Source organism: Ailuropoda melanoleuca, chromosome 8, assembly GCF_002007445.2.
Source record: "Ailuropoda melanoleuca isolate Jingjing chromosome 8, ASM200744v2, whole genome shotgun sequence".
Lineage (NCBI taxonomy): Eukaryota > Metazoa > Chordata > Mammalia > Carnivora > Ursidae > Ailuropoda > Ailuropoda melanoleuca.
In genome coordinates this window covers 129,154,752-129,180,049 of record NC_048225.1, presented here as the reverse complement: position 1 = coordinate 129,180,049, position 25,298 = coordinate 129,154,752, and the positions used below count along the sequence as shown (strand labels likewise).

The 25,298-nt window shown below is 47.8% G+C and overlaps 1 protein-coding gene across 6 annotated transcripts in view; it reads left to right on the top strand.

Moving 5' to 3' along the window:
* Positions 1–10,502: 10,502 nt before the first annotated feature.
* INTS3 (integrator complex subunit 3) overlaps positions 10,503–25,298 on the top strand; it is a 39,734-nt gene continuing 24,938 nt past the window's right edge. The window contains exons 1-5 of one of the 6 annotated variants that reach the window (XM_034667570.1): positions 10,504–10,788; positions 11,124–11,350; positions 13,468–13,575; positions 20,077–20,160; positions 22,153–22,236. In XM_034667570.1, the coding sequence (XP_034523461.1) occupies positions 11,207–11,350; positions 13,468–13,575; positions 20,077–20,160; positions 22,153–22,236 (420 nt within the window). In that variant the 5' untranslated portion in view covers positions 10,504–10,788; positions 11,124–11,206. Of the gene's footprint in view, positions 11,351–13,467; positions 13,576–18,654; positions 18,745–20,076; positions 20,161–22,152; positions 22,237–25,298 lie in introns of those variants that run through there. The other 5 variants (XM_034667573.1, XR_004627483.1, XM_034667572.1 and 2 more) reach the window with 5 other exon arrangements.

The following is a 25,298-nucleotide window of genomic DNA, read 5'->3' as shown; positions in this document are numbered from 1 at the left end:
AGTATCTGCAAAAGGCCTCAGTCCTCCTTCAGCTACCTGACAGCCTGTGACTTCCCCCAGCAGTGCTGACACTTCTGGTCTAAGGACCTGTTTACACCCTTCAGAGTTACTGAGGGCCTCAAAGAGTTTTTATGTGGCTTAAATCTATCCATATATACCATATTAGAAATGAAAACAAGTCCTTATTAACTCATTTAAATAACTATAATAAACCAATCACATGTTAATTTTTTTTGCTGCTTTATCAAGGACATTCTTATGAAAAACTGGCTTTTTTAATTTTTATTTTATTTTTTATTTTTTTAAAAGATTTTATTTATTTATTTGACAGTGATAGAGACAGCCAGCGAGAGAGGGAACACAAGCAGGGGCAGTGGGAGAGGAAGAAGCAGGCTCACAGCAGAGGAGCCTGATGTGGGGCTCGATCCCAAAACGCCGGGATCACGCCCTGAGCCAAAGGCAGACGCTTAACCGCTGTGCCACCCAGGCGCCCCTAATTTTTATTTTTTTTTACTGCCGATGTGTGGTAATGAAGAATACAAGGGCTCCTTCAGTGTCACTGCCTTGGTTTATGCCAAGACACCAGCAGTTGGCTGTCAAGTCATGAAGGCAAGTCATGTATTAGCACGGTTACTCAAAGTATGTTAACTTCATCCATCCCCTGAAAGGGTCTTGGGGACTCCCAGGGTCCGTGGACCACAGCAGTTTGAGAACTGCTATAGTGCCCAATGCCGGGGCGGCCTGGGAGCCAGGAAGGAAGGATGGACCCTCTCTTACCTCGGCTGAGATTTGGATTGTCCCCTGCCCCTCCACTCCCATGCCAGTGTAGACAAATGGGAGTGATAGTTTGCAAAATGACTCTCGGCTGGCCCTGCTCCAGCCCCCCACCCTAAGCCCTTCCTGAGCAGGCGGGCAGGAATGCGAATGAATGCGGGGGAGAGGTGGCTGCAGCCTCACCTCCCCCACGGGGAAAGAAAGTGCCAGACATTTCTTCAGTGCCATCCATCAAGCGCAGACAGGCCCCTCCTCCGACCTCCCCGCGCCTCTTCCCGCAGTGCACGCCTAGCGGGACCTGGAGGTGGGGCGGGCTGCCTGCAGGGCCGCGGCGGTCGGAGTCGGAGCCGAAGAGGGGCAAGCTGTCCTCCCTCCGGGGCGGGGACTCCTCTTGCTGTTCAGCGCCCCCAGCCCACCCTCGGCGGCCTCTCGGATTCCGACTCGCTGAGAGTTTGAGCGCAGCCACCTCCTCGCCCTCCGCCCGGGGCTGGGGGGACGGTTGCCCGGGTGACCACGCACGCGCCGGCCCGGGCGGTTGCCCCGGTGACCCCGGCCCGGTCCCCCGCGGCGGGCTGCGGGGCGGCCGCGGACGCAGGGGGCGGGCAGGGGCGTCCGAGAGGCGGGCTCCGAGGGAGGCTGGGAGCGCCGCCCGGCCGCGGACCGCGTCGGAGACAATTGCCGGAAGTGGCCGGTCAGATCCTTCCGGGGCAGCCCGGCTCCAGCGCGGACGCTCGCGGGGAGGGGGCTGCGGCGGGGCCGTGAGGACAGGCGCGGGCCGCCGGGGACGGCTGCGACTCCAGAGCTTTCCCTGGGGCCGAGGACACTTCCTTCTGGAGGAAGGCCCCGGGTCCGGGCAGAGCTGGGAAAGCCATTGCCGAGGGGAGGGGTCTGCGGGGAGCGGGGCCTCCGCCCACGGGAGGCCGGCTTCCCGGGCTGTCCCGCCGAGCGGGGCTGGGGGTGCGGGGCAGCAGCAGGGTTTCCCTGGAGGAGGATCGCGGTGAAAACAACAGTCATCGTTGGCATCCCGCTCGGCCTGGCGGGTGACAAAGGCTCGCGCACGGTGAGCTCAGCGGCCACGTGACGCCGCCGGGAAGGGGGCAGGAGGGCCCAGCTGAGGTCCAGCTGTGGGGCAGGGGGGCCCGGCCCAAGCGGCGAGGGACTGGAAGATGAAATAGAGCTGGCGGAAGGCACTTCGCCTCTCCCCACCCCCTCTTTTCTCTACGTCAAGGACCTTGGGTAATTTACTTGCCATAACAATACTTTTAGTAATAATCATATCTTTTTTAATGATTTATCCTTTTCAGGACAGATCTATGGAATCTAATTAGCAGCGTAGGCCAGTTTTGCAGTCTGAAAGTCATTTTTTAATTAAATTGCGGGAGTTGTAAGACTAAAAATAAATTAATCAACCTTAAAAAAACAACAAAACAAAACAAAAAAAACCCACCTAATGCTGTCCAGGGAAATGTAATCTCTTTGAATTGTAACAAAAGTAAGATTCCGGCCGAGGTGTTTACCCCCAAGGTGAAGGGTTGAGATACTGATGAATTTAGTGTTGCAGAAGGCAGAGGCCACAGGAAGAGAGGTGGTGGGAGTCAGGAACCCACTGGACACGTAGTGCTAACCCGAGGTCTGTGAGGGGGTCCGGATAGGAAGAAGCCCCACCCAGCCAGTTCCCCATCACACTCCACACTCCTGGCACCAGTGATGAGTGGGTGGGCTGCTTGCCCTTTAAGAACCTTTCCACAGCGAACAAAGATTCCGCGTTCCTGTACGCCTGTCAGTAAGTGTGATACCCCTTCTGGACATGATGCAGCTATCTTGCTACTGCTTTCTGCCTTTGGCTGTCAAATGTGGACTGCACGTGGCATACCTTGGCAGTTGGTAGGTCGTAGGATCAGCTCAGCTTTCTTGTGTCAGCCCACCAAACTCCCAGCAGGCTAGAACCACGCCAAAATACCACAGAGATCTCAGTATTCAGAGCAGGAGCAATTTCAAACCTCTATCAAGTGAGAGGCAGCCTCGTGTTGCTTAAGAGGCGAACTCGAGACAGCCTGCCTGGATTCAGATCCCAGCTCTGTCCCTCATGAGCCATAAAACCTCAGGCAAAGTCTTCAACACAGGAATGATCATAATAAGACCAGCTCATGGGGCTGCGTTGAAGATTACATGAGTTAATTCCATTACATGCTTAGACGGCTGACTGGCAGGTAATAGACACTCGTTAAGTGTTTGCTAGTGTTAGGAAGAGTCTACATAAAAACCATAGTGTTAGATGTAAGGGGTTCTTGATGTCTGAAGAACATTTGGAAGTGAAATGCAGCACATAATTAGACCCCTCAATGAGAGGTACTAATGAGATCTAGAAATGTGAGAGAAGAAAAAGTAGAGGTTATACAGTCCAACTGTCTACCCTGGGCCAGCATCCTTAAAATACCTGGCTTTTCTTTCATGTTCTATTGGAAAACTTTCAGGGACTTGGAACTGAGACCATTCTATTTTTGAACAACTGTAATTAGAATAATCTTACTGGTATAAGAAGAAGATACTCCAGTTGTCAGAATTTCTTTTGAAGGAATTTTTTTTCCTTTTTTTTTCTTTTTTTCTGTTCTTTCTTTCTTTTTCTTTTTTTTTTATGGACAAGGGGGCTTGCTCTTTCAACTACCATCTAAGGAAGGTGCATCTTGCTAAGTTGGGGAGTCCTTTGTTTTGATAAGCTTGAAGCCAAGTTTGTTTTCGTTTTTGAAGATTGTATTTATTTGAGAGCGAGAGAGCACAACCAGGGGGAGCTGCAGAGGGAGAGGGAGAAGCAGGTTCCCCGCTAAGCAGGGAGCCCCACGTGGGGCTCCATCCCAGGACCCTAGGATCATGACCTGAGCTAAAGGCAGATGCTTAATGGACTGAGCCATCCAGGTGCTCTGCAGCTGGGTTTTTATATAAATTATGAAGCTCAGGATGAACTAAATCTGCTTGGGTGGTAGTTGAGAGAATAGCAAGAGTAGAGGTAGTTCAGTAGCTGAATTGGGACTTTGAAAGCCAGATATATCTAATAGCGACTTTAAAAAAAAAAAGACTAATGACTATATTGTTTACCAGAAATGACACACACTTACACAAAGACGTACAGAGAAGAAATGAAAATTACTTAAAATCCTGCCATTGAGGTAGTCATTTGATGAGTATCATTCCAGTGTGAATGTTAAGTTATTTGATGGAGGTATTTAATACAGACTTTCTTTACATTAAAAAAAAAAAAAAAAGGCCATCTGCCTGTCACCTTTTCCACTGGTCCTCGCACTGCCCTCCTACCTCTCGTCCAACAGCAGTACCCACTCCCACTCTGCCCTCCTACCTCTCGTCCAACAACAGTACCCACTCCCACTCTGCCCTCCCATGCTGGAGTCTGAGCAACATAACTTCACTAGTTTCCTTTAAAGATTTTTCCAAGATGTGGCTCCAAACTCTACTATTCTGGGTGAGCTCCTGTGGGCTCACCTTAGTTTGTCAACGTCCCTTTGACAACCTGACAACCTGTCTGGAGCGGAAGCATTCAGGTGCAGTCCGAGGAGTGCAGAAAGGCAACTGTCACCTCCCTGCATTTATCACACACTGGGCTATCATGGAACCTGTGGCCTCACAGCAACCGCAACCCGTCCCTCCAACCCCACAGTTTTTCTCACATTACTGCTGTTAATCCAAATCTCGCTTACCCTGTTGTGTTAGATTTTAAAGTGAAAAATACCCATTTTACTAAAACTTTCATATAGGAAATGGGAAAGAAGAGGGTTACGTCGCACAGAGCGCCGTATTTCTATTTAAAAACACCACTGGGGTGACTGGGTAGCTCAGTGGGTTGTCTGCCTTTGGCTTAGGTCTTTGTGCCGGGGTCCTGGGATCGAGCCCCATGTCAGGCTCATTGCTTGATGGGGGGCATGCTTCTCCCTCTCCCTCTGCTGCTCCCACTGCTTGTGCTGTCCTGCTCACATGCTCTCTGTCTCAAATAAATAAATGAAATCTTTAAAAATATATATTTTATTTATTTATTTACGTACTTACTTAGAATGTGTATGCAGGCATGTGCAAGTGGGAAGATGGGCAGAGGGAGGGGGAAGGAATCTCCAGCAGACTCTGCCTGAGCATGGAGCCCGATAACATGGGACTCAATCCCATGACCCCAAGATCATGACCTGAGCTGAAATCATAAGTTGGATGTTTAATGGACTGAGCCATCCGGGCGCCCCCTGCTTTTTTTTTTTTAAGTAATCTCTACACCCCCATGTGGGGCTCACACTCATAACCCAGAGATCAAGAGGGGCAGCTCTCCTGACTGAGTGATCCAGGCACCCCTCACCCTAATCCTTTCTTTAATTCATCATCCTGCCTAAGGTAGGGAGAATCCTCCATTGACACAACCCCAAACCCACTCAGGATCATTGAGCACTGGGTTATTTTTTCTTCAGTGGAGGAGTTCTTTCTTTCTCCTTTCTTTCTTTCTCTTTCTTTCTTTCAAAGATCTTTTATTTATTCATTTGAGAAAGAGAGCACGAGAACAAATAGGAGGGAGAGTCAGAGGGAGAGGGAGAAGCAGACTCTTCGTGGAGCCAGGAGCCCGATGTGGGGCCTGATCCAAGGACTCCAGGATCACACCCTGAGCCGAAGGCAGATGCTTAACTGACTGAGCCATCTGGGTGCCCCCAATAGAGGAACTTTCTGCAGCATTGTCTTTTATTGTTTTTCTTGATTCTAAGGCCTAATTATTTGATTCTTACAAATGATAAGTGTAGCCCCCCAACCTGAGGGGGAAAAAAAATATCTGGCTATTTGGAACCTCAATTGCCTTCTAGGCAGGGTGGATTTTGACAAATGGAAGATCTTTGTTCTGGAAATCACCTAGGTGCGGACAGAATAAGGGAAAAACTAAAGTTCTTCAGATAGGAGGAGGAGAATTTTATGAGGCCATTAAATAGAATGAAGTAGATTTCCATATTTTGATTTGGAAAAAATGGCTGGGATAGATTAAAATTTTTTCAGGATATATTAATTTTTTTATTTTATTTTTATTTTTTAAGATTTTATCCATTCATTTGAGAGAGAGAGAACGCACAAGCATGGGGAGCGGCAGGCAGAAGGAGAAGAGAAGCAGGCTCCCCTTTGAGCAGAGAGCCTGACGCAGGACTCGATCACAGGACCCCAGGATCATGAACTGAGCCAAAGGCAGACACTCAACCGACTGAGCCACCCAGGCGCCCCAGGATATATTAATTTTTAAAAGCAAAAACAAAATTTCTAGAATGTAATGTCATTTTTGTTAAAAACCAAACGGGTGCCTGGGTGGCTCAGTCATTAAGCATCTGCCTTGGGCTCAGGGCGTGATCCCAGAGTCCTGGGATCGAGCCCCGCGGCGCTGGGAGCCTGCTTCTTCCTCTCCCACTCCCCCTGCTTGTGTTCCCTCTCTCGCTGGCTGTGTCTCTCTCTGTCAAATAAATAAATAAAATCTTTAAAAAAACAAAAAACAAACAAAACCAACCAACCAAAGAAACAAACAGTGGGTATGTGAATATGTTTATATACATTTGAAAAAGTAGAGGATATATCCATCTCATGACCCTGAGATCAGGACCTAAATGGAAACCAAGAGTCAGTCACTCATCCCACTGCAACACCCAGGCGCCCCTGAATTTTGTTTTTTAAAGGTGCCGTCAGCTTTTTGTAGTTCATTACAGTAAAAATGCTTTCATTTATCCATAACTCCTTTCTTTTGTTCTTGACCTTATTGGATATCTTGTTACTTAAAAAGTAATGTGTTGGGGGCGCCTGGGTGGCTTAGTTGGTTAAGCATCTGCCTTCAGCTCAGGTCATGATCCTGAGGGCCCGAGATTGAGCCCCCAATCGGGCTCTGCTCAGTGGGAAGCCTGCTTCTCCCCGCCCCTGCCTGCCGCCGTGCCTGCTTCTGCTCTCTCTGCCAAATGAATAAATAAAACCTTAAAAAAAAAAAAAAAACCACAACTGACAACTCTGTACCTCAGTTTTATTACCTGTAAAGCGGAGAAGATAATACTACTTAAATCAAGGTGTAAATGAATTAAAACATGAAGTATTAGAATGATGCCAGGCATGTAGCAAGCTCTTGATAAATGTAGTTGTCATTTTATTCAAATGTATATAAGAAGGAAAAAAAAGTAGAAAAAGGGGCACCTGGCTGGCTCAGTCTGTGGAGCACGTGACTCTTAATCTTGGCTTCTAAGTTCAAGCCCCACGTTGGGTGCGGGGTTTACTTAATTTTTAAAAAATGTACATAAAAGTAGGGCTTATTTTCTGACTAAAGTAGTGGAGAAAGGGAGATATGTTTTCCTACTATTATATACATATTTTGTTTTGCTTTTTTAAGATTTTATTTTTAAGTAATCCCTACACCCAACATGGGCTTTAACTTAAGACCCTGAGATCAAGAGTTGCACGATCCACAGACTGAGCCAGCCAGGCGCCCCAAAATATTGACTATTACAAATGTTTTTAACAAAAGTGTTCAATATGAAACTGCACATGACCTAATTTTTATATTGTCGTGAAATATGATGAGGGAGCAGATGGCTAGCTGAAGACAAAGCATAAGCAGACACCCTGCAACCTCCCTCACCCCCACTCCTGGGTGGGACGTGTGTGAAATTCTTCCAGGAGTCTCCCAACTATCTTAACGTTAATGCCTTGCTAGAGGGGGAAGCAACCTTAACTTGACAATAGCAGGGCATCTTGTAGGTCCTCTTTAGCAGTATCCTGAGGGTTTTCTTTCACATGAAAATCGTTTTGAAACCTCCCTTTTCCTTGTTTCCCACAACTCTCGAGTATATAAACAGCCACTCCTAGAAACCCTGGGTGCAGCAGTTCTTTCTGCCCATGGGTCCTGTCCCTGTGCTTTAATAAAACCAACATTTTGCACCAAAGACGTCTTAAAAATTCTTTGTTGGTCATCCGCTCCAGACCTCACCCACCGAACCTCACCTATATGCCAAAACCACATCAGTGACTACTCAGGGAACTCAGAGATCCCAGGATTTATATAGATTTTTAAAGTTTATTTATTTATCTAGGTTATCTCTACACCCAATGTGGGGCTGGAACTCAACCCTGAGATCAGGAGTCACATGCTCCCCTATGGGAGCCAGGCAGGCGCCCCCCAAAACATATTTTAAATAAGGTAATTTTCTTTTCTTTTCTTTTTTTTAAACTCTTTTAACTTATTGAAGTAAGGATGCCTGGGTGGCTCAGTCAGTAAGCGTCTACCTTCGGCGCAGGTCATGACCCCAGGGTCCTGGATGAGTCCCGCATCAGTTCCCTGCTCAGTGGGGAGCCTGCTTCTCCCTCTGCTGTGTATGCTCTTTCTATCTCTGACAAATAAAATGTTTTAAAAAAATTTATTTTAGTAATCTCTACACTTAGCATGGGGCTCGGACTCATGACCCCGAGACTAGTAGTTACATGAGCTTCCGACTGAGTCAGCCAGGTATTTTTGAGTAAGGTACTTTTTAAAGAAGTACTACATTTACATGGTGCTTAATTTAAAAACCACCAAAATGATGAGGGAGGAGAAGGCAAGCTGAGGACAAAGCACAAGTTGACACCCCGGACCCCCCACCCCCACCACCATGGGATACATGTGACATTCCTCAGGCCCTCCTGGCTGCCCTAAAACTAGGGGAAGGAAAAATAAATGGTTAACTGATAAAGATCACAGTCCTGCAGGAAATGAGTCTCCTTCAGTTTAGAAATGTCTTAGTGATATAGAAGGAAAAAGCATTCTTATCGATAGCCTCATTTCCAGAGATCCATAGACTCAATTTCCTGGAGCTCTAACATCACCCTCCCCTCCATTGTGATGTGGAAAACAAAGGTAAAAGGAAATGCAGGTAAAATTAAATTTCCTTTTAACCTGCAGCCATTGACAATGATGTGTGATAGGAAGAGTATAATATTCCTCCAGGAAACTCCCAACTGTCTTAATGGTAATACTTTACTAGAGAGAAAAACAACTTCAGCTTGACAGCGGCCAAGGCCTGCAGTGTCTTGAAAGTCTTCTTTAGCATATCAAAGTCCTTCTGGACATCTCCCTTTTCCTTACTTTCCCCAACTCCCAAGTATATCCTCAGCCATTCCTCACTACTCCAGTGCAGCTCCTCTTTCTGCCCATGGGCCTTGTCCCCGAGCTTTATTAAAATCACCTTTTTTGCACCGACGACATCGCAAGAATTCTTTCTTGACCATGGGCTCCGGATCTCATCAACATTCCAAAACTCATCAGAAACATATACGGTAAAAACTTTCTCTCCCACCCCATCTCCCAGGCAGCCAGTCTCCTACCCAAAGAGAGCAAATATTACTGGGGTTTTGTGTATGCTTCCAGAGATAGTCTCTGTATTTACAAATATGGGTGTATACTTCCCCTGTTACCACTTTTAAAAACCCACACACAGAGAAGCATGAACATAGTGTTTTAAACCTAACTTTTGTTCGCCTAACGTATCTTTGTGTTTCCAGTGACCCACAGTAATGTTATTGTAATGACAAGTATGTATTCTTCAGAGACTAATGCAGTGCTGTGCACCTAGAAGGAATCCAAAGCACGTTCAAACAGAACTAGACTTTCTGAGCTGTAAGGGTAGAGGTCAGCCAGTTCGCTTTATTTTACAGGCAGGATAATTTACAGAATGTCAAAATAACTTGCCTAAGATCTTACAGTTAATTATACAATAAAGTAACGAATGGGAGTCCACTTCAAGAATCATCCACATCATTTCAATGCACGTGCATAGTTAGAATTAAGCCATAACAAGTGTAGAAATAAATAGAATCCCCTGTGGTGTTAACTAATTTGTACAACTTGTTTTAAAAGTAATCTCAGACCCGTTAGTCCATGTAATCCTCTGGTAGGTAACCCTTGTGTGCATCTTACAGAGAGCAGAACAGTAGGGATATGGGTTTTCTTCTGTCTTTGGATCTGTGTAAGGCAATCCTAAGCGCTCCTGAGGAAATGGAAAATGCTGTCGGGCCAGGAAGCATTACTGCACTCGGGCTACACCGCGCTCGCAATATTCGGGGCGGGCCTCCCTGGGCTGTGGGTAAGAGACGACCTCAGTGACAGCGGTCAAACCCAGGTACTCAGCGCAAGGATGGAGATGGTTCCGTCGCTCAGTAACCGGGCTAGTGCGGGCACGACTCTAGGGATCTGGGCCGCCCGAGTGGATCCATGCACTGTTTTTTGCGGCGGCTAACGGCACGCGTGTGCGCACACGCTTGCTTGTGCGATGCACGTTCAGCTCTGGGAGCTGGCTCCGTGCCACCTGACAGTCTCTGCTCTGGGACTGCTTAAGGGCAAGGGTTAGGCGACGCTCCCCCGCCCTGTACCGCCAGCTCTCGGCCAGGCCTCCGGGTTTCCTAGGCCAGGCGAGGACGCGGCAGAAGCTCGCGCACCCACCCACGCTCCAAAAGGATGGGGAAGGAAGGCGGAGGCCGGCGCCGCGCACGCGCGCCAGGGCACGCCCATCAGCGCGCGCAGGCGCAGCCTCCCCTTCCTGATCGCCTCGCGCTCCCACCCCTCTCCGGGAAGTCTTCCCGTCCCGCCCCCCCCCCGGAGAGCAACGGGGAAGGCGATTGGGCATTCTGGTTGTCCATCAGGCCGGTCTCGCTGCCATTGGCAGCCGTGGAAAAGGCCGGCCGGCCGTCGTCGGCCTGCTCCTGCGAGACTCCGAGCCATCGCGGAAGACGGGATTGGTGGAGGCCGGGCCCGTGGCCGCTCGCTTCCGGTCTCCGCGAGCCCTCCCCGCTGCTGCCGCCGCCGCCGCCGCCACCGCCGCCCTCAGCCTCCCCGCCCCCCGCCCTTCCACCATGGCCGCGTCTGTGTGGTGTGGGGAGAAGCTGGTCCTCCGTGTCCTCCTGTAGCGCGCACTGCCTCACCCTCACTCCTAGGGGCCGGATCCAAAGGAACCTCGCTCCCCAGCCCTTCGGGCCCCAGCCAGGAAGGTTTCCTAGCCCCTGCTTCAGGGGCAGGACTCCTCTTACCCCACCTCCGGAGGCAGAAACTTAGGGTTTTTTCTGCCTCTCTTAGGGTCAGCAGCCAGAAAGGGCTCCCCTTCCACTCGAGGGGCGGAAAGCCTCTCCTGCCCTGCCCGGGGGTGCAGACCCACACCCCGGCACACCCGGGAGCTGGCGGCCTTTCCGCAGCCCTGCCACTCCAGACACGGGACCTAGAGGGCCGTCCGCCTTCGTGCCCTCCACAGGAGCGGCCTTTCGGAGAGCAGGGCGGGGCGGACAGCACGGGGACCCTTCCCGACCCCACTCGTCCCTCTCGCCCCCAGGCTGTGGCGACCCGGAGTTCGTCATTTCTAGGACTTCCCGCGCGTCCACCCCCCCGGCCTCTTCCCGTCTCTTGGCTGTAGCCATGGAGTTACAGAAGGGAAAGGGGGCAGCAGCAGCAGCTGCTTCGGGAGCAGCGGGAGGTGGAGGAGGAGCGGGAGCAGGAGCCCCAGGAGGGGGGAGGCTGCTACTTTCAACCAGTTTGGATGCCAAGGATGAGTTAGAGGAGGTAGGTGTGGGGGGTGGGGAAGGGAGTTAAGAAATGGGGCTGAGGAGGGTGCCGGAGCGGGAACGGGGCGGGGGTCGGGGAGGAGGCCTTCAGGGGTTTTCTGAGGCAACACGAGCACCGCTCCAGACTTCCTGCTCCAGAAGGAAGGCGCGCGGGCCAACTTCCTGGACAGGTTGTCATAGCAACAGCAGCCACTAGGATGAGGATGGGTGGGGGGTGTTGAGGAGGAAGGGAAGCAACGTCCAGCTCTGTCGAGTTCATTTTTGACGTTCCTTTGCACGCAGAGACCACATGTATTCATCATACCCGTCCTGCTTCAGACGGGGTCCTGTGTTGAGTTGACAAGTACGGGGTGTGTGTCGGGGTCTGGGGGGTGACGGGAGTCCGCAGCAGGCTTCACAGCCTCCCGTGCGGTAGCGCACGGACTTCAGCGGACGGCGATGTGCACTGGGCATTTGGGATGTGAAGACCCAAGGAACAGTACTGTTTAGTTAGGGTACCGTTAGCGACAGCAGTGGGGTGTTAGGGGACTGTCCTTCAGAAGCTGGTAGCACACACACGAGGGTGCTGAGAAAGAGGGTCGAGTGAAGTCACGCTGGGTAGCTGACCTTCTGCTCCCCCCACTTGTTGCCCTCTTGTCCCTGACAGCGCGCAGTGCTGCTACTCAGATACAGACCCAGTTAGGAACAGGGGACCCAGAACTGAGACGTGCCCGCCGAACTAATGCGTTCAACTCCATGGTTATCCGGGGACAGAAGGAGCACAAGAACAGGCTCTGGCTCTTCCCTGACCATCTCCCTACCTTGCTTGCTTGCTTGCTTGCTTGCTTTCTCTCTCTCTCTTTCTTTCTTTCCTTTCTTTCTTTTCTTTTTTCTTTCCTTCTTTTCTTTCTTCCTTCCTTCCTTCTTTTCTTTTCTTTTCTTTTCTTTTCTTTTCTTTTCTTTTCTTTTCTTTTCTTTTCTTTTCTTTCTTTCCCTTTCTTTTTTTTTTTTAAGATTTTATTTATTTGACAGAGAGCACAAGCAGGGGGAGCGGCAGGGAGAGGGAGAAGCAGGCTCCCCGCTGGCTCGATCCCAGGACCCTGGGATTATGACCTGAGCCGAAGGCAGTTGCTTAACGACTGAGCTACCCAGGTGTCCCCATTTCCCTGCTTCTAACTTTGTCACTTCCCTTTATCAGGTAGTAGAGGGTGGGCAGGCAGACAGGTGGGATTCATAGTTTAGATTTGAAAAAAATGTTGGTTCAGATACAAAATGATGGAACATATATGCAGAAATGAACTTTGCAAATCATGGTGTCTGGATATAACTTTGCGGATCATCCATTGGCAGATGTCTGCTCACAGGCTGGTTTTCCATCCTGCTTCTCCCCCGTAATTCTGTGTGCATTTAGAGAAATCAGAGTTTTTCTGCTGTTGTTTTTATCAGCTAAGGTAGAGACAATTAGGAAAATAAACAGTGCTACTAAAAATAATGTATTCCCAAAGCAAAAATGATTGTAGGATTGCCTGGCACTTTGAATTATCCACTTCTTAAGAAATGGCCACTGTCATTTGTTGAATTCAAAGTATTTGTTGAGCCCAGTGTTCTGGTACTGCAGCTCTAGAATTGTAGAAAGAAAATGGTTGACTGCCTTTGATCCCTCCACCAGTTTGGGTGGAGGGGGAAAGCCTCCAAGTGTGGGGCGAAAATCTGTTTATTGCCCACCCTGATTGCTAGAGGGTTCATCCCGCCTCTGCTCATTTGTCCTACAGTGTAGTACAGCACCCTGTTCTGAACAGTGACGTGTTTGCTAGCGGACTCAGTGATATGGCAGGAGGGGACCATAAAAGAGAGGAAGCATTTATTTTTTTGCTTTTTTGGACTGATAGTGAACTTTCAACTGTTTCCAGAGAGAAGGGGGAGGGAGGGTCTCTCTCTCTTTCTCTCTCTCTTTTCCTCCTATCCTTCGTGGTGTAGATGTTTCCCAGCATGTCTTGGCTCCCCCTTTTCCTCCTTTGGCCTTTACCCTTTGCATTTGAATTTTCCATGTTTTTAACCCATATGTGTGGTTCCCACTGGACCAGTGTGTCGCTAAGGGCAAGACTTACTGGCGTCTTCCTCTGGGTCTCCCCACAGGGCTCTGCATACAGAAGTTATCAAAACCTGCCGTTGATGGACTGGTCTCTGTTTGTTCTGGTGTGGTATTTTCCATCACAGGTCTACCTATTGCCCAGGAACACAGAGGTAGCTTCCTAACCTTATATGCTTTCTGTGTGCGCAGTCTCATAGGAAAATAGGTTGAGGAAGACCCAAGTCTGCTTTGCAGAACTTATCATCTGAAGACTGAGCATACCCACAAGGAAGGTGAAAAAAAGCACCCCCAGAAACCTGTTATGAAGAGGCTGGGGTCATTACAGCTGCATGAGATGAGGAAAGGCCCCTTAGAGTCCTGGAGTATGAAACACTGCTGAAGAGCATCCCAGCCAGGAGATGTGACTCTTACCCAAGGGAGCATTTGTTGTATCCTTTCTTCTCTTTGGCTCTGTTTCTCTCTTTGAAGGGGAAATTCTTGCCCATCCCATTCCAATTTGGGGAATGAGATAAAAATAGTGCCAGAGATCGGAGGCGTTTAGAAATGCAGCTCCTAGTCTCTGGGTCCACAGCTCCTACTCATTCCTTGCTGGGAATGATCTGGTCTACTTTGAAGTCAGGCTGAAAGCAGGAACTGTGGCTCAAACAAGTCAGAACTTCCTCTTAAGCTATGGACAGGTCTTAAGGTTGCATTGGGTAGAAGTACATCCCTTTCAGGTTTTCTCCAAGGGATAATTCATACCTTGTCTCTGAAATATCTCCAGAGAACAGGCTTTGAGCCATCTCTAATTTTTTCCCCTGAAATCCTCATTGCACTTACAAGTGACTCTTGGCTGTAGAGTACTTGGAACCCAGCTTATTCAGTAACTCCTTATTAATGTGGGCTTTTGGGGATTTTGTAGGTGGGAACATACCTTCTTTTCCTGAAGACAGTGGAATGTGCTCTTTCAGGGCCACTGACTTCCCATAAGAGAGCTGTATTGAATATCTATTTTTACCAGACTGTATGTTCACCTGTCTGAGGGAGCAGAAACTGGGAGGTTAGAGGGATTTCTTTGACTTCAGTCCCAAGCTTCAGGTATATACTGGTCACCTGGAAGGCCTTCCCCTACTCTGCCCCCTGCTCCATCTACTGCTGCTGTCATGGAGACCATGGTCAGGTAATCTTGGTATTAGAAAAGTTATTTCAGAAGCTCCTAGAGATGGCAAATATTTATTCAGCTCTCTGAGGTGCTGTCATAGAGGGCTTACTCTGAACAGAGCCATTCTGCCAGTAATTGTTGGCAACTGCATGTATGATTCCATGTTTGCTAAGGGCCTCTGGGGACTGGGGGGGTGGAAGAGGGGTACTGCTACTTGATTGTCGGGATTTGACTTCCTACAGTCCTTTTGATGGGATGTGGTCCTTCTGTCACTCTGAACGATTTGTAATTTCTTCTCCCATCCCCGTTTGGAAAAGTGATTTCTGTAGTTTGGGAAGAACAGCGTCTTTTACATTTCTGTTGCCTGAAAAGGACTGGCCCTCACATTTCTTTCCTCATCACTTTTATCCGTGCATCCAAATTCTGGACTCTCCAACTTCCTACATCCTTAGCTGGGCCTCCCTGTTCCAAGAGGCCACTTTTGTTCTTGGCTGGGCAGTGACCCATAGAACTGACTCAAGCCTCTGAGTGGAGCTTAGACTATCAGGGAGGGGCCTAGAGAAACCTGGTTCTGTCCAAGGTCTCTGTGTGTTACATCATAGCCAGAAACTTGGCCATTCCAGAGGCTGATCCTCGTTGCATAAGCATCTTAGTGCAGGGTCCAACAGTCAGGCCTCCTCCCACTTCCTGTACCCATCCTTTCCTCTTCTCTCCTAGAAGGCAGAACTTTACAGAGGGTAATTAGGAGAGGAAGCTTTTCAGCCTGGTCAGGGACTTACCCGTGTCCTATAGTAGGAGGGCTCAGTTTTTAGGAATCTTCAAGGACATGCCATTAGAAGTAGTAACAGGAGATGTTGGGGAGTAGTCTGGTCTTTATAAATTGGGTTGTGCAGTTGCTGAGCTTTTTCACAAATGGAATAGATTATAATTTAACTGAGGCTGTATACTAGTTGTTTTCACATATGTTATCTTGTGTAATCCTCAGAGCAACCTTGTGATATTTCTCTCTTTTTTTAAACAAGCAGGGTTTTAAAAAAAATAATTTTGTGAGAGAGAGAGCCGCGCAAGCATGAGTGCAGGAGGGGCAGAGGGAGTGGAAGAGAGAATCTCAAGCAGACTCCCCACTGAGTGCAGAGCCTGACATGGGGCTCAGTGCCACGACCCCAAGATGATGATCTGAACTGAAACTGAGTCGGACACCCAACCAGCTGAAAAAACCCAGGCGCCCCCATTTCTGTTTTTCAGATAAGAAAAACCAGGGTTTAGAGAGGCTAAGGAACTCACCCAAGATTAGCTTAAGGCTAGCAGATGGGGTGGTGGGGGGGGGGTCCCTCCTATACCGTGCTTGTCAGTGTGCTCATTAGCTGCCTGCTGTTTGACCTCTCACATCTCTGTTGACTCATCAGAGACTTCTTTGTTTGAGTAGGAAGTAATATCTAGAATTTTTGGGTGCTGTGCTGCTGCTTGTTCACCTGGGCTGGGCAAGCGGGACATAGCTACTGGAGGAACTGATTCTCCAATCACTGATAGCTATCTTGGGTTAGAGAGGGATACGATTTAAAAAGGGAAAATCCAGCCTGATGTTTTTCCTTCCCTCTCCTTCTCATGTGGGAGCTGGACTAGGTAGTGCTGGGTCTCACAGCTCAGCTTTCTTGTGATCTCACAGCTCCTTTTCACAAGTACACAGGTGCTGTCTGTTAGGGCTGAGTGTACTGATCTGACCTAGTTTGGAGGCTAGTCAGACCTGATGGGCAGTGAAGTTGTAATACCTTCAAATCTGAATGGCTTTGGGCCTAATAGAGGTCAAAGTTTTGTGGCTATGGGAGCTCCTTGCCTTAACACAGTTCTCCTCTATGCCACCCTAGCTAGACTCCTGGTCAGGGATGGATATAGGCGGCCTTAGGATGATGGTGACAGGAGACACAGGATTATCTTTCATTCCTACACCTCTTTTCCGTTGTCCTTGTTCATGGGTTCCTCTCAACATTGCAGTAGCACCTCTTCTCAGCAAGACATTTTGTAATGACCTGTAGGGTTAGGGGAGGTAGATTGCCTGCCTGTGTCCAGTTTGTCAAGCATCACCATCACTGGAAATTGGGAATTGGTTTTCCTTAAATAGTTTTGGGGTTAGTCCTAAAGACAAAATTTTAAAAGACTCAGGAAGTAGTGTAGGTGGTGATAATGGAGAGGCTCACTGATTTAATATGAGATACATTTGTCAATTTTTTCTCAATATTTTGTATTAAATGTTTCTTTGGAACAGGGACCGGTGACTAATAAGATCTCCTTAGAATATTGAGCACATGTCATGTTAAAGTTGGCCTTTGAAACTAGCGTGCTTCTTGGGTGGACTTTATTGCAACTGTCCCCACCTTTGTTTGTCCAGAGGCTCAGGCAGTTTGGCCTTTTGTTCTCCTTTTCTTTCCTCACACTCATTTTTTTAAATTTGTTTTTAACTTTTTTGGAGGACATTTCTTTTTTTGTTTGTTTGTTTTGTTTTAAGATTTTATTTATTTGACAGAGCAAGAGAGCACAAGTAGGGGGAATGGCAGAGGGAGAGGGAGAAGCAGGCTCCCCCTGAGCAGGGAACCCAATGCAGGGCTCGATCCCAGAATCCTGGGATCAGGACCCGAGCCAAAGGCAGACGCCCAACTGACTGAGCCACTCAGGCGCCCCCGGGGGACATTTCTAACATGAAAAGCAGGGAGAATAGTACACTTGCCCTGGAACCATCACTTTGCTTCAGTACTTAAGAGTCCATGGCACTCTTGTTTGATCTCCCCCTAGTCTCTGGATTATTTTGAAACAAATCGAAGATAACTCATTTCATCTGCAGATACTTCATATGTATGTCTATGAGGGAAGGATTTTTTTTAACATAGCCATGATGTAATACCTAAAAATACTAGTAGTAATTCCTTAATGTAATAAAATATTCATTGTTCAAATTGATTGTATCATAAGTTCTTTTTATAACTGGTTTATTCAAATCAGTGCTCAGACAAGCACCACATGTATTTGATTGATATGATTCTTTAATTTTTTTTTTTTTTTTTTAAGATTTATTTATCCATTTTAGGGAGAGAGACCGGCTGGGGCGGGGGTGGGGGCAGAAAGAGTCTTAAGCAGACTCCTCACTGAGCATGTAGCCCGAGGCAGGGCTCAATCCCACAACCTGAGTTGAAACCAAGAGTTGGGCCCTCAACCAGCTGTGCCACCCAGGCACCCCATTATGTTTCTTTAACTTTTTTTTAAAAAAGGTTTTACTTACTGAGAGAGCACAAGTGGGGTTAGGGGCAGAGGGAGAGGAAGAGGGAGAAGCAGGCTCTCCTCTGAGTAGGGAGCCAGACCCAGGGCCCTAGGATCATGACCTGAGCTGAGGACAGACACTTAACCCACTGAGCCACCCCGTGCCTCAATGTTTCTTTAATTTTTAACAGCTTTCTATTTTATTTATTTTTAAAAGATTTTATTCATTTATATGTCAGAGAGAGAGAGACAGTGCACAAGCAGAGGGAGAAGCAGGTTCCCCGCTGAGCATGGAGCCCAATGCCAGACTCAGTCCCAGGACCCTGGGATCATGACCCGAGCCGAAGGCAGATGCTTAACCGACTGAGCCACCCAGGCGTCCCTAACAGCTTTTTATTTTAAAATTATTTCAAGCTTAGAGAAATGTAATACATAGAACTTTCATATACTCTTCACCCAGATTCCCAAGTTACTAACAGTATTTCTCTGTACACACATTGTTTTAAACTTTTGAGAGTAAGTTGCAGCCATGAGGGTTTAAATACTTCATTGTGGGGGCACCTGGGTGGCTCAGTCTGTTAAGCGGCTCCTTTCAGCTGGGGTCATGGTCCCGGGGTCCTGGGATTGAGCCCGACATTGGGCTCCTTGCTCAGCGGGCAGTTTGCTTCTCCCTCTTCTGCCTGCTGTTCGCTGTGCTTGTGCTTATTCTCCCTCCGCTTCTGTGTCAAATAAATACATTTTTAAAAAATCTTAAAAAAAAAAAACAAAACAGTAAACTTCATTGTGTATTTCCTAAGAACAAAGATCTTTGGTTACATACTGCTGTGTTGTCAAGATTGGAACATTTAACATCAGTATGCTACTGTTACAGAGCATACGCAGATTTTACCAGTTGTCCCAATATGTCCATATAGCAGTCCAGGATCACAAGGTGAGTTTAGGTGCACTCTCTCTCTTTAACCCGAAGCAGATTCTTAATCTTTCTTTGTTTTTCATGACCTTGGACAGATCAGTTATTTTGTAGGATATCTCTCAAATTGGGTTGTCTGAAATTTCTTCCGTGATTAGATTGAGATGATTCATTTTTTGGCCAGAAAACCATACATGTGCTGTTAGAACCTTTTCGGTGCACCCTGTTGAGGTGTGCATATCAGGAGTCAGGTTGTCTTCTTATTGGGATATTAATTTTGATCACTTGGTTAAGGTGGTATCCTCCAGAATTTCCTGCAGTTATTCTTTTCCCTTTGTGATGGAGTATTTTGAACCCACATGAATATGCTCTTGTGCAGTTTCACCTCTGGTTTAGTAGCCGTGGATGATGTTTGCCTGGATCATTGTTTGCTCCCGTTGTTCCTTACGCATTTATTAGTTGGCATTCCACTCTAAGGGAGAGCTTTCCCTTCTCCTTTATTTTTTTTTTTAAAGATTTTATTTATTTATTTGACAGAGATAGAGACAGCCAGCGAGAGAGGGAACACAAGCAGGGGGAGTGGGAGAGGAAGAAGCAGGCTCATATCAGAGGAGCCTGATGTGGGGCTCGATCCCAGAACGCCAGGATCACGCCCCGAGCTGAAGGCAGACGCCCAACCGCTGTGCCACCCAGGCGCCCCTCCCTTCTCCTTTATTTGTGTGTGTACCTGTTAGCATGGATTCTTATTGTATTGAGTGGGTTATAATCTTTCTTTTTTTTCCCCCCAGTAAGCTCTGCAACCCAACATGGGCTTGAGTTTATGACCCCGAGATCAAGAGTCACATACTCTAATGACTGAGCCCCCCACCAGTGGGGTATAATCTTTTTTTTTTTTTAAAGATTTTTTTTTTCTTTATTGACAGAGATAGAGATAGCCAGCGAGAGAGGGAACACAAGCAGGGGGAGTGGGAGAGGAAGAAGCAGTCTCATAGTGGAGGAGCCTGATGTGGGGCTCGATCTCATAATGCCTCATAACGCCGGGATCACGCCCTGAGCCGAAGGCAGACGCTTAACCTCTGTGCCACCCAGGCGCCCCCCAGTGGGGTATAATCTTAAGCCTCTTTTAATACATGGCTTTCCCCCTCCCTGCTTTTTTCCCTGTGATTTGTATGTGAAAGAATCAGGTTACCTGTCGTGGTTTCCACGCTCTGGACTTAGCTGATTATATCCTTGTGTAACTTGTAAACTGGTAATTAGATCTAGTTTCAAATTTCTTGAAAACTTTTTTGGGGTCAGAAATACTTTGCAGGTGGTGGTGTGACACACTCTGAACTTGTTCTCACCCCTTCACAGAGGTTAGAAAGATGCATGAGCATTGTGACATCGATGACTACTGGTGTCTCAGAGAGGGAGGCCAATGATGCCCTCAATGCTCACGTGAGTATTATGCTCTCCCCCATCCACCTCTGATGCTTTGGAAGCTTTGAGATGTGATCCAAAAGATAGATGGACTTAAGTGGCTGGGAATTAGGGGCCTAAAGTGAATATCTTGGCTTCCTGAACCAGGCTTCCCAGCTCCTCTCTCTGTCTCACTTGGGAATCCAGCTCTTGGAGCTTAGACATATTTAAGTCACAACTTTTAAAAATAACCCTTAGTTCTGTAGTGACTTTTTTTCTTTGCAAGTTATTCTCACATATTTGATCCTTTACATTTCCTTTTTTTTTGGAGCGGGGGGCAGAGGGACAGAGAGAATCTTAAGCAGGCTCCATGCCCAGTGCAGAGTCCAATGCAGGGACTCTGTCTCACAACCCTGAGATCAGGACCAAATCAAGAGAGCCAAAATCAGGAGTCTGATGCTTAACCGACAGAGCCAGCCAGGTGCCCCATGATCCTTTATATTTCCTAATCTGTGAGATTGAAAGGATTTTAAATAGTTAGTACATGTAAAGGTCTTAGAGTAATTCCAGGCACATAATGAGTGTTTAGTAAGTTCCTTTTTATTAGTAGTTTATTATTTTTATTGTGTCTTCACCTTACAAATACCACAGGTTCAATGATTTGCCCAAGGTCTTGACTTGATATGTATGCTTATTACCCATGAATGGCTCTGTAGTGCTCTCCCTCCTGAAGGCTGTTAAGGTCTGGTAAAGGTGGTACTGTTTTTTGTTCTTCGTTTTTGTTTTTTTTAAGTTTTCTTTTCCCTATAAAGATTTATTTATTTATTTTGAGAGAGAAAGAGAGTGTGCACACATATGAGTGGGGGGAGGAGCAGAGGGAGAGAATTTTTCAAGCAGACTCCCCCCTGAGCGTGGAGCCTGATGGGTCTTCATTTCAGGACCCATGAGATCGTGACCTGAGCCAAAACCAAGAGTGGGACGCTCAACTGACTGAGCCACCCAGGCGCCCTTAAAGATTTTATTTATTTATTTATTTTTATTTATTTTTTTTTTAAAGATTTTATTTATTTATTCGACAGAGATAGAGACAGCCAGCGAGAGAGGGAACACAAGCAGGGGGAATGGGAGAGGAAGAAGCAGGCCCACAGCAGAAGAGCCTGATGTGGGGCTCGATCCCATAACGCCGGGATCACGCCCTGAGCCGAAGGCAGATGCTTAACCGCTGTGCCACCCAGGCGCCCCAGATTTTATTTTTTTAATTTTTAAAAAGATTTTTATTTATTTGTCAGAGAGAGAAAGAGTGAGTGCACAAGCTGGGGGAGCAGCAGGCAGAGGGAAAGGGAGAAGCAGGCTCCCCACTGAACAGAGAGCCTGATGCGGGGCTTGATCCCAGGACCCTGGATCGTGACCTGAGCTGCAAGCAGATGCTTCACTGACTTAACCACCCAGGCGTCCCCCAAAGATTTTATTTTTAAGTAATCTCTACGCCCAATGTGGAAATCAGACCCATGAGCCCAAGATCAAGAGTTGCACACTCCACTGACTTAGCCAGCCAGGTGCCCCTTTTTTTTCCATTTTAAACACTCTAGGGGCACCTGGATGGCTCGGTTGGGCAGCTGCCCTTGGCTCAGGTCATGATCCCTGGGTCCTGGGATCGAGTTCCTCATCGGGCTCCCTGCTCCCAGGGAGCCTGCTTCTCCCTTTCCCTCTGCCTGTCGCTCCCCCTGCTTGTGCTCACTCGCTCTGTCAAATAAATAAATAAAATATTAAAAATAAATAAATAAACACTCTTTATATTTTCTGCTTCTGGCTTGCATCTAGCCTTGGAGAAAACAGTAGGGTCTCTTGTTTCCCTCCACCTCTCTCCTGAAACAGATGCTTCATCACTTTCAGGAGAAGAAGGAAATCATCAGAAGAGTTTATGATTGTCCTTTGCAGGTTATTCAGGCGTCCCAAGTTTTCTGGGAGAAACTACTCAAGAACTTTCCTCCTGTGAATGACAACTAATTTTTTTCCTTCCTTATATCCCAGGTATGCAAAGGGCCCCCCCAGCATGAGGAAATCTGCCTGGGCCTCTTTACCCTTGTCCTTACTGAACCTGCCCAAGCCCAGAAGGTAAGACTCCCTGCTCTGGACCCACAAACTCTCCTCAGTCTGAGGATATGGTGGATCTCAAGTGTTAGCTGGCATAGTGCCAAACCTGTTGACCAGAACTGGATCACCTTGCTGTCCAGATATGCTTAAAACTCCCTTTTTATTCTCAATGAATTGGTCATTCTCTGACTCAGATCCTTTCTCTATCTAGATTCTGAACCTAAAGGGCAAGAAGAGCATTTGCGGGAATGGAAAAGCATTTGAAAAGAGTTGTACGTTGTAGATTGATGGGTCAAGGTTATGAGAGTCGGGATTTAATCCAGAGAAGAGAAGAGAACAAGTACAACCAAGTCCATGACCTGTAGTTTGCAGGTTCTATCACTGGCAAGTGAATAGAAAGTAGGCTTAACATTGTAGCACGTGGGATTTAACAGCTTAATGTTGATGACTGATGCAGCAATAGTGTAGTGACCAAAAGAACCCTGGAACCCACTGGAGCCAGACGTCCTCAGGAATACTGTGTCAAAACTAGTCTGGGGTCCTCACAGCCGGGAGAGTGTCCTTTATGTGGAATGGTTAAAATGGGATCCTTGCCTGGAGTGAGGGATTGGGAAGGGTGATCTCTTTGGATTCCACTCTTTCCGTAATAAAGCAGCAAACTTCTGTCTTTTGCCTCTCCAGATTTCCCTTTTCCAGCAGTCCTGTGTCCTTGGAGTCTTGGGATGATGGTTTAGAAGTATATGTCTGGTTTCTGGCATTAACTCTATGACACTAACAGAGAGGAGCTTGGAGTGGGGAAATTCAGTGTTCTTACTGGCCCTTCCTTGAACAAGTATGGAAGGAAACACACACGCTGGGTGCCCAGCTCTGTGTTGGGCTCTATGCATACAAGATCTCGTTTAATCCTCTCAAAATGTTGACGGCTTTGTCCCCTCTTTCCAAACTGCTCCCAGTTTACCTATAAGATAACTGGAGGCCAGAGACATTATCATTTGTTCAAGGAGAACCAAAGAAAAGCATCCCCAGGGACGAGGACAGGATGCCTATGCCCCCTGGCATAGCTTGAATTAACCTTGGGAAGGATCTGTGGGCACGGCAACCTGATGTGTTTGTACTCCTCTGATGCCAACTGGAGTAGTGTCCAGGTTGAGGGTAGGTGGTAGAACAGCAGGTATTCGCAGGTCCTTGGTGTCCCAGGCCATTTCTGGGCTGGGACCTTGTTAACTTGGCATTTCATTTTCATACTGGACTTATCACCGAGATCCTTGAAGACAAAGGAACGTCTCCAATTTGGTGCTGTTAAAACAGCAGTATGACCCAGTCTAGCCACTCCATTTAAAAGAAATTGTTGGCAAAGATAGGGGTGGAGGGGTTGGGATTAAGGTTTCGTTTTCTCTTGTGTAGGTTTTTAGAAATATAGTTAAAATCTCGTGTAGTCACTTCAGTGCAGATTTGTCCAGTCTGCTGGCTTTGTTTGTTTCAGGTGGGATCTGAATCAGCTAGGGTAAATCAGTAAACCTCGTGAAGGGGGCAGGGTATGTGTGGTATTTCTAGGTCTTTGTCTAGCCTGGCAGTGAAAGGCCGTAGCATTCTGCATTGTAAATGCTTATTAAGTCATGAATTTGGCCATCCAGACATGGCAAGGGACTAGAGAACTTTGTCTTTTTGCCCTGGGACAGCCCCATTAGGGTGGCCCAGGCCCTTGCTTTGGATCTCATAGCTGGTTGACAGCTGCACCAGGATTGTATTCACATGCTAGCTGTTTCCAAGTGAATCCCCTCCCTGGAGTGTATGAGGCTGACGGGCCCCTGTCAGGGCTCTTCAGACAAAGCAGTGGAGTCGGGGGGTGGAAGACAACTGAGGGTTAAGCCACGGAGGAGCTGGCATTGAGAGACTTCGAGCCAGGTCAGAGTATGAGGAGAATTAGGGACATGTCTCTGAGGTGCTTTGATCCTTCTTCCTGAAAGGGTGATTATCTTGTGAAATCCTTCTATCCTGCTGAAGTTTCAGGTAGGAGTTACTGGTGAGCCTAAAACAAGGGGAGTGTTTTCTAAGGGTTTGTTTGGGGTTGACTCTGTCTCTGGACCAGAAACCTCAGAACGGAGTGGAGATCTGGTTCCTAGATCTTCTCAGGCCGAGAGGTGGGAGCAGGGGTAGTGGAGAGGGTGGTAGTGGAAACAGTCTTCGCACATTACAAACCTGCTCTGGGAAAGCAGGAGCTAGAGAGCCTCAGTCTATGCTGCGGGCAGGTTCAGACGTCAGGCCCAGCTCCCTGGGGCTTCTTGGTGCAGCAAGAGCGGGCTGAACGAGTGCACACGGTGACGGACAGAGCAGGCGGGGTTTTGGTGGAGAGCGGAGTGTGCGTGGGGTGGGTTTTGTTCTGGTTGTACCTTCTTAACCTTTATCTGCCATCCTGGCAGCTCTTAAGTTTATAGTTTTTGAGTTTGTTTATTTCCTATTTGACGTCTGAGCTGAGTAGCTGGGAGCAGGCCGGTTTGGGGGACTGTGGGGCTGTAGGAGGCTCTAGCAGTTAGTAGATAGAGGTGATAGTAAAAGGTCTCCCATCAGTGAGAAGGTTCCTTTTCATCGAAGAGTCAGGGACCCAGGCCTTGGCAGTGATTGATCCTGAGGTTAGGCCCAGGCTGGAGTTCCGCCACTGCTAGCAGTTGGGGCAGAAGCACTCCCTCCCTGCCGTCTGGCCACCTTTCCTTCCTTTTGAGACTCTCTGCTTCTCTTCTGTGTTCCCCACTGAGTTTTGTTTTTGTTTTGCGCATCTGCTTCTCTTTCAAGCCAGTCAGAAAACTGGCACAGACGTTGGTGAGATAACTGGCAGCATCAAGATGGGGTGCTCTGGTGCTCCCTGCACGTGTTAGCAGCAGTGTGGTTGATAAGGTCCCACATGGCACGTAGAATTAGGCAGACAGTGTCTGCTTTCTTCATGTGTCCCCTGTGTCTCCTGAGAGACTTGTCCTCCTTCCCTGCCCTGGGTCTGTTCTGCATTTCTGCTTTTGATTGAACAGACAGGGCTCCTCTCTGGTGAGTCTGGTCTCTATCTTTGTCCTGACATCGATTTTCCGTCTGCT